At 39.8% G+C, this 15,340-nt stretch overlaps 1 protein-coding gene across 1 annotated transcript in view; it reads right to left on the bottom strand.

Annotated features, from left to right (window-relative positions):
* lrp1bb (low density lipoprotein receptor-related protein 1Bb) overlaps positions 1-15,340 on the bottom strand; it is a 520,571-nt gene that overhangs the window by 24,607 nt on the left and 480,624 nt on the right. The window contains exons 85-88 of the mRNA XM_061722939.1: positions 12,584-12,748; positions 3,627-3,788; positions 2,941-3,115; positions 2,478-2,582 (exon numbers count right to left, since the gene is read on the bottom strand). Coding sequence (XP_061578923.1) covers positions 2,478-2,582; positions 2,941-3,115; positions 3,627-3,788; positions 12,584-12,748 — 607 coding nt within the window. The remainder of the gene's footprint in view (positions 1-2,477; positions 2,583-2,940; positions 3,116-3,626; positions 3,789-12,583; positions 12,749-15,340) is intronic.

The raw sequence follows: 15,340 nt of genomic DNA, 5'->3' as shown, positions 1-15,340 counted from the left end.
GAATTACTGGCAAACCATTTAAAACCTATACCTGAGAGAAAAATAAGATCACTTGCTAAAACATGTTTTTTGTTTGCACTGTTCTTGCCCCGGCAGAATGTTTCTAGTTTGTATTTAATTTATAATATGGAGTAGATACTTTTGACTGGCAGTTGGCTTAACCACTGGCTAACCATTATAACTTCTCAGTCATTGTCATGGTATGAAATTTAGTAAAGCAGATGGGTGTTTGCACTAAACCAGCATTGGTTAAGTGGTGTGGTCATCTCCAAAGTAACAACATCTGAAATGGGATAGTTCACTTGAAGTGTTCACCAGCAGCTCGACAGCTCCTCCGATATGGATCAGCTAAAGGGGCCAGTAGCCATGGTTAACTTTGACTGACCTAAATTGAGTGGGTTCCAGCCTGGGCTTATTTGTTCACCCATTTGCATCATGTCACTGATCTCAAGACATTTGGGTAACACATCCAGTAATCTCATGCAACTCGCTGAGGAGGCAGCACTTGTAAGAACTCCACTTTTGAAATTCTCCCAATGAGACATGATGATGGACAACATTTCTGCTCCCTGTGGTACTGAGGTATAATTATCATCCCTTTTGCTTCACCTTTGGCTGGATATCCCTCTGATAAGAACTGAAAATCATGGCTTGATTATGCTAACAGGACCACGTGACCTGCAAAAGGCAGAGATGAAATTCTAAACTCATCAAACTGCATCTCTTCTGCCTTTTGTCAGTGCCAAGAAATTCTGTCAATAAAGGTAATGCCTTGGGTCTCTCTAAAGCACAGAGAGACACTTTATATTATAATAGATGCTACAGTATATATATAAAACTGAATTGAATTGAATGTAAAGTTATTGACAGAATCAATGACAAAGGGCAGCTCTGTGTCCAAAATCTTTTTTGGCTGAGGAATGAATGTGAACAGATCCACTAGCCCATTCTACCAGCAAAACCCTCACAGAATAAAACATTATTATTTTAGTGGATTACCATTTGTAATAAATATAAATGATTTGCAGTTTCTGTTTTTAATTCACATTATACACAGTGTCCCATTTTTAAAAAAATTTTTCTTTATTTTTCTTGCGGAAAATTCTGGTGGAAAAAAGGATATGAAAGTCAAAGATCAATTAATGGGAATGGTCAACTTCAAATATATGCATTTCTATGACAGTCATTGAATGAGCTAAAAAGAAGATGCTGAAATGGCATCACACTATATCTCAAACTGCCATATACTTCATGAAAAGTACTTATTTCATGAAAGGCATTCGTTCCTCGGAATAAAGCACACATGCTTCTGACACTGTACAAACAGGAGCTAAAGATGACTTCTCAAGCACTCCAGTTGCAAGTAATGCTAACTATAATGATGTTACAGTTTAACTGATGAATTATTGAAACAGACTACAATTTAGTACAAAAAAGAGAGGACAATAACCATATACTCTTTTAACATGAGCATTTTAAATAATATTCTTTAAGATACTTTCTGATATGTTATGGGAGATTTCAATGTCTCTGCAGTCTTTGTTTTTTAAGACAGAATTTATCTAAGAATCATCATTACATTTGAAACAGTTTTGGCCCCTAACTGTTTGTGCTTCTGGAAAGTTTTGATGAAATACACATTTACTGAGTGTATTAAAGTCACCTTATGATATTTTGGCCCTGGCACATCCATCATTTCACATAATTTCTGGTCTTTGGAGCAAATAATAAACTGCATTATCAGGATCTGTTAACCTCATCGAACAAGATCGAATCATTTCCATAGAAATTGATTCTATACCCAGGAATTTATGAGCGAGGACCTCAAATTTCAATTTAACAAGTGGACAATGAGCATTTAAAAAAAATAGACAGTTGGCTTTTGAAATGAGTTTCCAATTTCCATATTGTACAGATTTTCAACACAGCACTGCATGTGACTATAGCAGCAGAGGCATTCATTATTGTCATAAGCCCTGGTGAGTTTTCCTTCTGCATGCTCCTCAAAGTTCTTTCTGATGCAGAATTTTCAGTTCAATGTCTTATTTTTCATATAGAGGGAATAAGAATTAACTGGAAATAGTCACGGATACCTGACATTTGCTTTAAATTGCAAAGAAGAATGGCATGACATGTTCAAAATGGCAAACTTTGAAAGAATTTTAATCATTTTATGTTCTTAAAAGCCTTAAGCCATAGTTAGGTATCATACAGCACAGGAAGGTGTACTGGGATTCACCCCTGCTGTTTATGAGCCCCAAACAGTGACATCAAACTTTCATTAAACTTGAGAATTTCTTACCAGAAGTAGGCACCTATATTGTGATTCAAAAATAGGAAATCATTCCCTGAAGATTTTCATTTCTACCTTTAAAGCTAGCTTTTGAGGATCACAGAGCCATTATTTGGATAGACAAAGAAAGTGAGAGGAGAGAATGTTCAACTTTTCCCTCTGTCTCTCTTTAGCAGTGACTTACTGACAGAACGGTAGGCTGGTGTCGGGGTCCAGGTGACAGGTACCTCCATTGTAGCAATATCCATCACACAGCTGACAGCTCGGAGCGATTCTGCCATTCGTGCAACTGGAGGGTGGAGAAATAATTGACTTTAGTTGCAAGTAAAAACATTTCTACACAAGAAAAAAAATGTGCCTGTGGTTGTTTTATAGTTACATATGTATAATTCATGTAAAGGAAGAGTGTTCACCCTGCTTTCTTTTCCCACTGACAACAAAAACCTCTAATTCTGCATGGTATATGGGCCAATAAATTCTTTTAGATATCATTAAATCGATTCAGCTAGCTGAAGCTTGTGGGTACAGCAGCTAAGACCTGAAGTGAGACATACTGCCTGACTAGAGCCTTTCTGTAAATGAACAGACAATGTAAAGCCCAGGTTGTCCAACAATAGAGATAATGGACAGAAATAGTAAGCACTCACTTGCAAACCACATCTCCTAACTCCTCGTTAATGAGGCAGGGAGCTCCGTGGCAGCGAAGACACTTGTCCAACTCGCACTTGTTTCCTTCAAACCTTGCGGGACACACACACTCCACATAGCCGCTACTGGATAACGTACAGGCCTTTGAGTTCACACAGTAGTGATGACATATGTCTGTTGAGAGAGAGATAAAGAGAGAGGGAATGTAACAGTGAACTTAGTTAAAGCTGGTTGGATAAAAACTGCGTATTGCTTTAATATAACTTAATTATAAACATAAAATGACATCTTCACCACGGATGGAAACATATCATGCCTTGGGAAAACCACAGTAGGAAAAGACTAATGACTTGCAACTAAAATCGTTTACCAACAACCAATCATATTAAAGCTCTGCAAAAGGAAATACATCACTCTTGTAAGGAAACAATGAAAGTATCTGGATTTTATTTATCTGCAAATTGTTGCAATTTTTGTGTTTGTGGAAAACAAATTCTTCCATTGATTGCTATAGTTTAGCAGTGTGTGCACTATATTCTTGTGTTCTATGAAATTAATGCAACACGACAATGATTGAAATGGTGCTCTATGTGATAGTTGGTAATGCAAATGTTATTAATTATATTTTTACACTAATAATTACTTCTGTGTGTTTGCTGCCACAGAGAAAAGGCGAATGACTTACGGTAAAGACAACGGTCTCCGGTATATTCCCCCATGCAACGACACACTGGTTGGTTCCCTTGAGTGACATCACATGTTCCTCCATTTAAACAGTAATTGTCACAAATCTTCTTCTCACAGAAAGGGCCAGAGAATCCAACAGGACAGCGGCATGTAGGCTTTCCTGAACAAAAGATACAATTAAGAAAATCCATAGTTATTGAGAAGACCCAGGACTGTGCACTGTTCCTACAAACAATAGAAAATAAAAACAAACAAAGAAACAAATTATGTCTCGCACTTTTAAATACAAAGTTGCAAAGTCCATTATGGAACAATTGTTAAAAAACATGTTAAACCAGTAAACAAAAATAAAAACTAAAACAACCAGTCAGTAACATTGAAACTGACAAAAAACCTGGAGGCCAATAAAAGTGGAGTTATGAAAATAAATTATTGGACAGATATTTATTAATTCCCAAAAAGGAATTTAAAGGAGCTTGAGGCTCCTTTTAAGAAATGAGACTCTCTAGCGCCACCCTTCACCACGACGGTCGTTGGGGGTACTGCAGCCAACAGTGAAGCCGGCACGGGAGAACGGGGAGAACGTGCATGCAGCGTCATGTGACGTCACATCCGCAGCCCAGCGCGGGAAATTCGGGACCGAATTGCAGCAAATTTTGCAGCACACAGCCTGTTCAAGGCAAAGGAGAGATACACTAGAGGGCTCATTCTTTTGGGTTTGTTACGCTTCATCTGACATTATTACTAGAAAACTTAAAATGTATACGGATTTTTTTCATAAATCTTGCCACAATCCGGCCTCAAGCTCCTTTAATGTGTCTTGAAGTTCATAAAAGCAACCACCACACATCCACTTATCTACAATAAAATACCATGATAAGAAGTTAAAGTTAAAATAAGTGCATTAAAAGTTAAAATAAACACATACACTCACCAGCCACTTCATAGGGTACACCTGTCCAACTGCTCGTTAACACAAATTTCTAATCAACCAATCACATGGCAGCAACTCAATGCATTTAGGCCGTGTTCAGACTGCAGGCAAATCTGATTCATATCTGATTCCTTCTCATATCCGATTTTCAGGGCTGACTGTCCACACTGTTTTTAGCAAGTGTCCAAATCGCATCTGGCTCTGTTCAAACTGGGCCACATCATTGACTGATCTGACGGGTTGCCGTAGCAACGACGTCGGAACGGAGGCGTCACCCAGCGCGTGTATTGTGTGACGTCATGTAATTGCGACAACAAAAACAATAACAACATGGAGCCGCTGTTTGCAGCTGTTTTGCGGCTGTTTGCGGCATCTTCCGACTGCTCCATACCTGTAACACAACTCGAAATGGGCGGGTGGTTTGGCGCATGGGTCTGGTCTGGCGTCGCGTACAGTGACGTCACGGACATTCAAAACCGATCTGAGTGTTTGGAGCTGTTCAGACTGAGACGCATCTGCCCAAATGCGATATGAATGCGATATGAAACTACCTCCCGGAGGTGGTTTCGATCTGGTTTGCAAAAATCGGATCCCATGCGGTTTGGGACTGTTCAGACTTCAAAAGAGTCATCCAGTTTCAATCTGGATGGGCTAAAAATCGGATATTGGCTGGCAGTATGAACGCAGCCTTAGACATATACACATGTTCAAGACGATCTGCTGCAGTTCAAACAGAGCATCAGAATGGGGAAGAATGGTGATTTAACTGACTTTGAACGTGGCATGGGTGTTGGTGCAAGGCGGGTGGTCTGGATATTTCAGAAACTGCTTATCTGCTGTAATCTTCACACACAACCATCTCCAGGGTTTACGGAGAATGGTCCGAAAAGGAGAAAATATCCAGTGAGAGGCAGTTCTGTGGGCGCATGTTCCTTGTTGATGCCAGAGGTCAGAGGAGAAAGGCCAGACTGGTTTGAGCTGATAGAAAGGCAACAGTAACTCAAATAACCACTTGTTACAACCGAATGCAGAAGAGCATCTGAACGCAGAACATGTTGAACCTTGAGGTGGATGGGCTACAGCAGCAGAACCACACTGGGTGCCACTCCTGTCAGCTAAGAACAGGAAACTGAGGCTACGATTCGCACAGGCTCACCAAGGTTGAACAGAAGATTGGAAAACGTTGCCCGGTCTGATGAGTCTCGATTTCTGCTGCGACATTCGAATGGTAGGGTCAAAATTTCGTGTCAACAACATGAAAGCATGGATCCATCCTGCCTTGTATCAACGGTTCAGGCTGGTGGTGGTGTAGTGGTGTGGGAGATATTTTCCTGGCACACTTTGGGCCCATTAGTACCGATTGAGCATCTTGTCAACACCACAGGCTACCTGAGTATTGTTACTGACCATGTCCATTCCTTTATGACCACAGTGTACCCATCTTCGTTTGGCCACTTACAGCAGGATAATGCGCCATGTCATAAAGCGAGAAATTGTCTCAGACTGGTTTATTGAACATGACAATGAATAAACTGTACTTAAATGGCCTCCACATCACCAGATCTCCATCCAACAGAGCAGTGGTCCCCAACCTTTTCTGTACCGCGGACCGGTTTAATGTCTGACAATATTTTCACGGCCCAATCTAAAGGTGTAGTTGATAAAAACTACATAAAATAAGACAAGATCGCCATTAAAAACTGGTATTTTTTCTATAGTAATGATAATAATAATAATAATAATATTAATAATAATAATAATAATGTTATTATTTCTATAAATGTGTTTTTATGTTTTTATGTCTCATTAACGTTATTTCAAGCCAGGCTTTTATTTTATTTGTTATATATTAAGGAGACCGATATTTAGTGCTTTTATTTGGAAGGCGTCTCGCCGGACATTGTAAACATCCAGCGCGTTGGACTTTCGAGGTAAAAGTTTAACGGCAGTAGAAAGTGTGTCTGAGAGACTAAACGAATGTCGGGAATGCTAAAGTGTGCCTAACTGACACAAAAAGCACTTGCTGATAAGGACTTGTTTTCTTTGCAAATGTTATGCCGTATTTATGTCCAGCTTGAGTTTGGTTGCCATGGTTATTCATGTATTGTGGTTAACGGAATTTTTATTACCGACCGAGCGAGCAGCTGTGTCGGTCTGTATTTAAGTTAAATGAAACTTATATGAATGTAGAAAGACTAACTCTATTTTATTTTATTCCTTTATAGCTCTTACGGTGTGTTGGAAGTGTATTTACATACAAGAAATAAAAACATTGTGAACCATCAGTTTGAGAGTCAACCATCATCAGTCGGGGATGCTACAGAAATAATTTTTTCTTTCTGTGCGGCCCGGTACCAAATGACCCACGGCCCGGTACCGGGCCACGGCCCAATAGAGCACCTTTGGAATGTGGTGGAACGGGAGATTCACTAATGGATGTGCAGCCGACAAATATGCAGCAACTGCGTGATGCTATCATGTTAACATGGACCAAACTCTCTGAGCAATGTTTCCAGTACCTTGTTGAATCTATGCCACAAAGGATTAAGGCAGTTCTGAAGTCAAAAGGGGATCCAACCCGGTACTAGCAAGGTGTACCTTATGAAGTGGCCGGTGAGTGTAGGTGCTGCTGTTGTAGTGGCCTGGACTTCCAGGCGTTCTACACTTTAGTTTCTCATCAGTTATGAAATATCCTGTCCAGAATGAACTTGCTTCTATTTCCTGCTACGCCAAGAAACATAACAAATGTATCTGTTTTGGTCAAGTATGTATCAGCCATGTGAGAAAGTGAGCAACCCCTCCCCTTCTCACCATCACCGGACATTTTTTTAATGTGTGTGGCAGAGTGGAGGATTGGGCGTGGTCTGCGGGGGAGCAGCACACAGGTGTACCTGGTTCTGCTAATTGGAGCCCACCTGTGTCCAATCAACCTCTCCACCCTGCCTGGGTTTAAAAACAGCAGCCGTATACCAGAGAGGGGCTGCTGATTTGGGATAGCTTGCTGAGAGGCTATGCCCCATTGTGCCTTCTTTTTTGCAATGCTGATTTTGCCCTCCGCCTGTATGTGTTTTTACTACATGGAATAAAAAGCCTTATTTTTTTGGCATTCTACGCTCTCCAAGGTTCTTTTTACACCTCATCACCCAGCTCCAGTTTTGCCTTGTCCCCTTGTACGTGGGGAGGCCGCTCTGGTTCCTCACAAGCCATTAGACTGAAGAGAGAACGTCATATGTGGCTCTTACAGCAGAATGAAGTCTTTCCTCTCACCTTCTGCCTTTCAGGCAATTAAAAATAAATTGCAAAAAAACCCCAAAAAACCTTAAAAACAAACAAAAATACTTAATGAAATAAACAATAACAATAAGCAATATAACTGTATCTATAATATAAATGCTATTATTAACTTATAACTCTGAGGGTAAAATCATAAAGTACTATGTAACATTATATGCCTCACTTATACACACTCATTGATCCACTTTTTTCTGTGAAATGCAGAATTTTTTAAAATCTTCTCTGTATATTCTCTGAAAGACAGAGTACATCGTAATGGCATTCTCACATTTTAGAAATAGAGAGGCATGAGCAGGAGACCAATTTTAGGTGTGCTTTGAACAGTAAGAATTCACAAATTGGATAGTGAACAACTATATTACCATGGATGCAAGTCTCTCCGTGTAGGTCACGCTACACCACTTGGTAATTTCATACTCCACTTTTATGTGGGCCAGAAAAAAAGTTTGAAATGTCCAATAGACATTTCATTCTATGATTTTTTTTTGATTTACTGGCTACTGGGTTGAGGCAGTGTGTAAAGCAAAAATCTGGAACAAATGACTGAATCTTACATTAATATTTGACTATATATCTGTGCAGAATGTATGGACCCATAATACTGCAGGTTCTGACTCCTTGTTTCATTTGCTAATATAATTTTTTTTTACTGCATCTCAGGCCTATAAAACAAACAAAGGGACCATTTTTCACTTACATTCGCAATTATCAACAAACAAAAATATGATGTCCAGAGATTATTGCAATGATAATTAAAGGTGTCAAATTAGCATGTTAATTGCAATTACAGGCATATTTATCACGTTACATTTTTTTAATCGCTTAATCTACTTTTTAATCTCTAACTTTACTTGTTCAGCTTGCGAGTTGCCTTTATTAAGAAATCTGTTTGTGTGGTGGGCTTCTTGTGCTTGAGATTTTAGGGGTGGAAAACAATGGTCAGTCACACCTTGAATTGGACATTGATCGGCTGTGACTGTGTTTGGGTGTGTTTAGCTACGCTGGTGGGATCCCATTGTAGCTGGACAGGCCTGGGGGGAGGAACAGTAAGTAGCGGAGAAGAGAAGTGAAAATGGAGGAACATGTGAAAGTTGTCGGTCCTGTAAATGGGGAATTTATATTTCAAAAATGCCCTGAAAGCACCATTGATATAGGTAGAATATTACGTGTCCTTTGTGGAAAGGAATTTGTTTACCACCAAAGCAGCTGAAGTTTAGCCACATAAATGCAAAGCACCCGGTCGCGAGCGCAGCCACAGCTAACGTTATCAGCAAAGATGTTACCACAGCAACGCTCTTCCCCAAACTAAACTCAAGGAGAGCAGCCCACACATGAGCAAGTGTGCGACCAAGAGGCTGGAGAATGTTCTTGCCAAGTGGATGTAAATGGCTAGGACTGCATCTGTTCAAGTCTGTTAAAAAAATTTATAAATGACTTTATAAAGCCACTTTTTTGATCTGCCAAATTAATGTGATGAATTTAAAGGAGAACACCTCAAGTTGAGGGCTTTTCTCAGCAATTTTAGGTGAGATAAAAAAATATTACTGATCCTAATTAATTGATTTCTCAATTTTTTTAATCACTTGACAGCACTAATTATAGTATGGTTTTCTTTGAAAGTACGATTTCAGTGCATACGAATGTCTCAACAGGAGTCATCTCAAAAAAGTGTATAACAGAAAACAGTAGTGAGATCTTTAACCAGGTCTTCTCTCTAACACCTGGCCTGTCTGGGGGTTCGGTCAATGAGCTCGTCAGTAGCTTTGATATTTGCTATTTATCCTGGATCATTGTGGAACTTATAGTGTTTACCAGCAATCATAGTGCAAGAGATGGGGTACTCCTGTGTAACATGTACCCTGAGGTCCTCCGGTGCTGGCCTTTTAACCATACCAAGAGTTAGAACCAGGACACACGGGGAGGCGGCATTCAGTTTTTATGGTCCCCGATTGTGGAACAGCCTCCCGGAGAAGCTCAGAGAGACTGTTGATGTTTTTAAAAAGAGGCTCAAGACCCATCTCTTTAATCAGGCTTTTAACTGACTCATTTAACTCTTTTAAATTTTTTATGCTCACCCTTATTTTTATTGGATCTTACTGCTCTGTTTTATATTTAGTTTTATATTTAGTTTAGTTTTTTTATCATCTTTTTCATTTTCATTGTTTTATCTTAATGTTTTATCTAAATATTTTAGTCGTTATTTATGGTCTATTTTATACATTTTACTGTCTTATTCCTTTAGTTTTTAATGTCTTGCTTTCTAGACATACTTTTAGGATTTTACGTTATGTTATTTTTTTTTAAACTCTTTTAGTGTATCGTATCCTGCTTTCTTGTAGCTTTTATCTCCAGTGTTTCCTCATGGGGAGCCTCCATGCTGGGAGTGACTCTGGCCTGCAGGGGGTCGTCCTGGGGGTGGTTCTGGCCTGGATGGTGGTGGAGCTCTGCGCCACGGCTTCACCGCTGTGGTGTGGACTCCTCTATTCGTCCGGGCCGGGATGGTCTCTGTGGGCCCCCCCCCCTTGTAGCTGCGGGTTATGAGACCTCCTGGCGTGGACGGCTCCCTGTTACCGTTTCCTCACCTGGATCCTCTGTGCCCAGCCATGTCTGCACTGTGTGTCTGCATGTGTGTCTGTGTGTATGGAACTTGGGTGAATTGTGGTCTGCTTGTGTTTATTTAACACCTTTAACACCATAGAGAGCGAAACTACCGGAGTCAAATTCCTTGTTGGACATTGTTCGAACCTGGCCAATAAAGCTGATTCTGATTCTGACTGTGGGTGTGCGGGGAGGGGGAGGGGGTGGGGGCATTAATACATTTTATGTTTTATGAAAAGCACTTTGTGTTACATTTTTTGTATGAAAGGTGCTTTACAAATAAAGTTTGATTTGATTTGATTTGAACATGGTCACTTCAACACAGGGCTAGAACAAAGAGACAGACAACTATGCAATCAACTTAGAATCACCAATCAATCTAACATACAATCACCAATCAATCTAACATACATGTTTTGTTGGAGAGAGGAAGTCAAAGTACCAGGAGAAAATCCCCACAAGAACAAGAAAAACATGTGAAATGGTAAATAGCATGTTTTTGTATAGCACTTTTCTAGTCCTATTGACCTCTTAAAGTAGGCTCTACACAGTAAATAACTCACATTCATCCATTCACAAACACAATCCCACAGCACTCTTATAATTTGTAGAGATATATGCATTTTCATCCAACAAGGCTATAAAAGTGTGTTTTAAATAATACATACACAATCACACTCTGCACAATGTGGGGTTCATTGTTTTGTTGAAAGACACTTAAACATATGGACTCAGTCAAGACTTGGACCTTCTAGTCATGCAGTAACAGTGCTCTAAGATCATTTGGCGAACAAAATAAACAATAAATAAATAAATCTATTATCATAATGTGCTTTGGTCAGGACTGTATTAGTTAGCATTCTTAGCATTAAACATGACCCAACATTAGCCAGTTTTAAATCCAGACTTAAAACACAAATTTTTTCTTGACAAATTGCTTCATGTATATAAAAGTGGAGTGGTCTGGTAAATGCACTTAATTAAAGAAAATAAGCTTCCCAGAACCAAGTTATATTAACGACATCCTAATTGTATGTCTGTTTATGTTGTAAAGCACTTTGAACTGCCGATGAGTAGGAGTTGCAATATATAAATCAACTTTCTTACCTAATGATATAAAATAAAACAAAACAAATAACATCGGACCTCAGAACCAACATGTCTCTGCTACCTTTTAGTGTGTTTGATAATGCAAGCCCATTGTCTTCTTCTTGTGTATTTCACAAGCATCCCTCAGATTTAGCTTTTAACAAAAGATGAAAGCAATTCAGTGCAATCCAATTTTCATATTCAATGTTCTTGAATTATCTGATTTATTTGGAAATTGCCTATGCATGTTATTACAAAGAAAGAAAACATGAACACAATTTCCATTCCTTTATCTATAAAATGGCATTGTGTCTGGCATGAATGATAATGTCCTTTCTTCAGATACACTTTTATTACAGCTAACCCCCACACTGCCCCAGACAGACTGTTTAAAAAGAAGAAAAAAAATGATCTTCAAATCAAATTAAGTCATCAGCTTCCTTCCTGCTGGAAGACGTGTTCCAAAATCCAAGAGAATAAGTAAAGAATATTCATCTACCCCTTGAGGAGAACACTCAAAAAAAAAAACCTACATCATTAACTTCCTGATTGTTTCTGCTGTAACATACCCTAAAGGTTCCAATTTTCTTAACTATATCTCATTCAGTGAATGCATGATGGCATTTAATGAACTCATGATACCTTGATAAGGCTATTAATAAAACATTCACAGGGCAACACGAGTCACACTTTAAGTCAAACAACTTGCTGTAGGGTTCTGTAACATTTGTTTTCCCACAAACTATGAAAATAAAGATGTTCTTGATATTTTGCAAGGTTTGACGGTGAGAGGTCTTTATCAAAAACCATTATATTAGATACAACATGATTCAATGCCACTACTGACATACAAGAGAGAGAGAGAGAGAGAGAGAGAGAGATAGAGAGCGCGACAGAGAGAGAGAGAAGGAACAGCTTGACTGAAGGTAGGTTCAAATTTGAAATGTCTTCAATAGGTGCACCAAATTTCATATTCCTCTGCAGATGTTAGGTGGCAACTATGGCTGAATTACACCACCATGGTTTTTAATCTGACTTACCCAGTGGCGAGCCCATGCAGGTTCCTCCATTTAAGCAGTAGTCAGTGCAGTGGTTGACCTCACAGCGCTCCCCTGAAAAGTCCGGCCAGCAGTAACACCTCCAATCTCCTTTTTCATTGGCTAAACAGCGGCCTCCGTTCTCACAGGGGGGATGACACAATTCACCTTCATGACAAAAAGTTCACTTTACTTGTTATGCAGTGTGAGGCAGTCAACTCATATCTAGTGGCAAGAAAAAGTACCTGAAATTTGACTTTATGTTCTCAGGCTGCATTTGTAAATAAGAACCTGTTCTTAAATTGCTTGCCTGATGAAATAAAGGTTTAATATTAATAAATCATGTACAAAATTGCTCTTTGTGTAAGTCACAAAAATATACAAAAATAAGGGTCTTAAGCTGATAACACACAACCAACTATAATTACTCATACCTTTATTGAACACACCTTATAAACATTAACAGTGCTAGGGGAAAAGTAAGTGAACCCACTGACTAATTACTTCCTATAAAGTAGTAAAGATCTCTACAATCAAGAAGAGTTGATCTGCATATGTATGGGCTCAAATAAATGCCATAAGTATTTTGTATCTGTAAATAAACTTTGTACTTGTAAAAATATTTTGTGCGTGTGCAAAAAATATTTGTACTTGCAAAAAATATTTGTACTTGTAAAAATATTTTGTGCGTGTGTAAAAAAAATATTTGTAGATCAGAACATGATCGCAGATCGCAGAAGAAAAATCACGATTTGAACTATTTGGCTGTCCCAGGGTTTTTATCCCATGCAGTTATTGATAGAAAATTTGATTTAAAAGTTAAACAAATTATTCTACCAAATAATGTCAGTGTTTCTAAGGGTGGGTTTGACCAGCCAATAAGTCCAAGAATTAACTTACTTCTTCAGCACTGTGAATGATTGTGATCAAAAAGACACAAGAAATATTTTTGCATTTTGTCAGGTGAAGAACATTTTGTTTTCTTTATTGTAATTTAGAGGAAGATCAGATCATATTTCGTGGCATCTTTTCTTAAGATGTTTAAGTGTTATTTCCATCCATTCCGTGGAGAAGCATGTGTTAACCCTGGGCCTCAGGTCCTGTCCTGCATGTTTTAGATCAGAGATGGTCAACTTCTGTCCTCGAGGGCCAGTGTCCTGCATGTTTGAATTGTTTCCCTGCTTTAACACACCTGATTCAAATCAATGGTCATCACCAACTTGTCATCAAGGTCTCCAAAACTCTGTTAATTACTGGGGGGGTATTCCAAGAAGGAGGTTTAACAAAACACTGAGTTAAAGGCCCAATCCCAATTCAACTTCACTCGCCCTTCTTTTCTCCACTCGCCCTTCTTTTCTTCCCTAACCCCTAAAAAAGAAGGGGGAGATTTTAGGGCACTTGAGATCTAGGGCACTTGGCCCAGGTGCCTGTCCCAATTCTCCTACTCCCCCTCGTTTTCATCCCTAACCTGATCAGGAAGCTGAGAGCCAAAAGCTGTTTTAATTTCAGCTGTAGCGCTGTTAATATGGCACTTTATTAAGTTTTAATATTTTTTCAGGCATAAAGGTAACCTTAGGATCCGCAACCGGGGCTCAGTTTATCCAAATAACGCCTGTTAAGAAATTTGACCCGATGTTTTCGCAGATGAGAAGAGCCCCCGGCCCCGGGGAGCAGCAGCAGCTCACAGCCCGAAAACAGACGTGTCCGCCGGGTCAAGCTGCTCCGTCGCCCCAGGAGAGAAACTCTCTCCCGGGACGCAGCTCTGTTGATAATTATGCTGGCTGAAATAAATCATTTAGGAAGATGTTGGTCTAATAGATGATTCTGTCTGCCGGCTCCGGAGTTTGGGTCTGCGTTAAAACGACGCAGAGCCTACGGCGTAGGTTACGTAACCTACGCCGTAGGCTCTGCGTTGGTGTAACGCGGAACCATAAATCCCTTTATTCTGGCGTGATCTTCAGCAACTTTATCTGAAAGTGTGTAAATTACCCAGATAACAGCTGGATTACTTTGTGGTTTCTGAAGACTATTATATCAGAAACATCCAAAACAAATCTGACGAGTCACAGGATTATTTCTCTCTATTTCTCTGAGACGAGTCTGCCTGTTTGCCTTCGGTCGGCGAGTCAAATCGACGCAGAGCCTACGACAAAAGCATTCTGGGAAATTTTCATACCCCCTCGCTCGCCAAGTCAGCATCTGAAATCCCTCGATTTGAAGGGGCTATTCTCAGCCCCTAGCCCTCGTTATGCCCCCTCCCCCTTGGTGAAAAGAGGAATCGGGACACCACTACCTTCACGGGAACGTGCAAAAGTTAGGGTTAGTGAAGAAAACGAGGGCGAGGGGGTCAATTGGGACGCAGCCAAAGTCTCATCTTGAGGTTATTTGAACCCATGACGACTAAACCCGCTCAGTTGGTTCCAACAAACCGGTTATGAATGAACTCAACTAACCGGTGAGTCTATAAATCTATAAAGACATCATCTATCGAGGGTCGAAAAACGAAAAAAATGGCTAAACGAAGAGCAACTTATATTTCATATTTCACATATTTCAAAGAAACTAAGCAGCAAGTCCTCCTCGAGGCGTACGAGGAGAGGGCAGTGATTACAAAAAAAAGTAACACTAATACATCTGCCAAAGCACGTGATATGGCTTGGCAGAGAATTAAGCCTGAATTATGGTTCCGCGTTAAATCGACGCAGAGCCTACGGCGTAGGGTACGCAGCGACGCGCACTGTACGGTGTGCCTCACCGCGT

This window comes from Cololabis saira, chromosome 6, assembly GCF_033807715.1.
Source record: "Cololabis saira isolate AMF1-May2022 chromosome 6, fColSai1.1, whole genome shotgun sequence".
Lineage (NCBI taxonomy): Eukaryota > Metazoa > Chordata > Actinopteri > Beloniformes > Belonidae > Cololabis > Cololabis saira.
The sequence above is the reverse complement of the archived record's forward strand: the minus strand, read 5'-3'. Positions and strand labels throughout refer to the sequence as shown.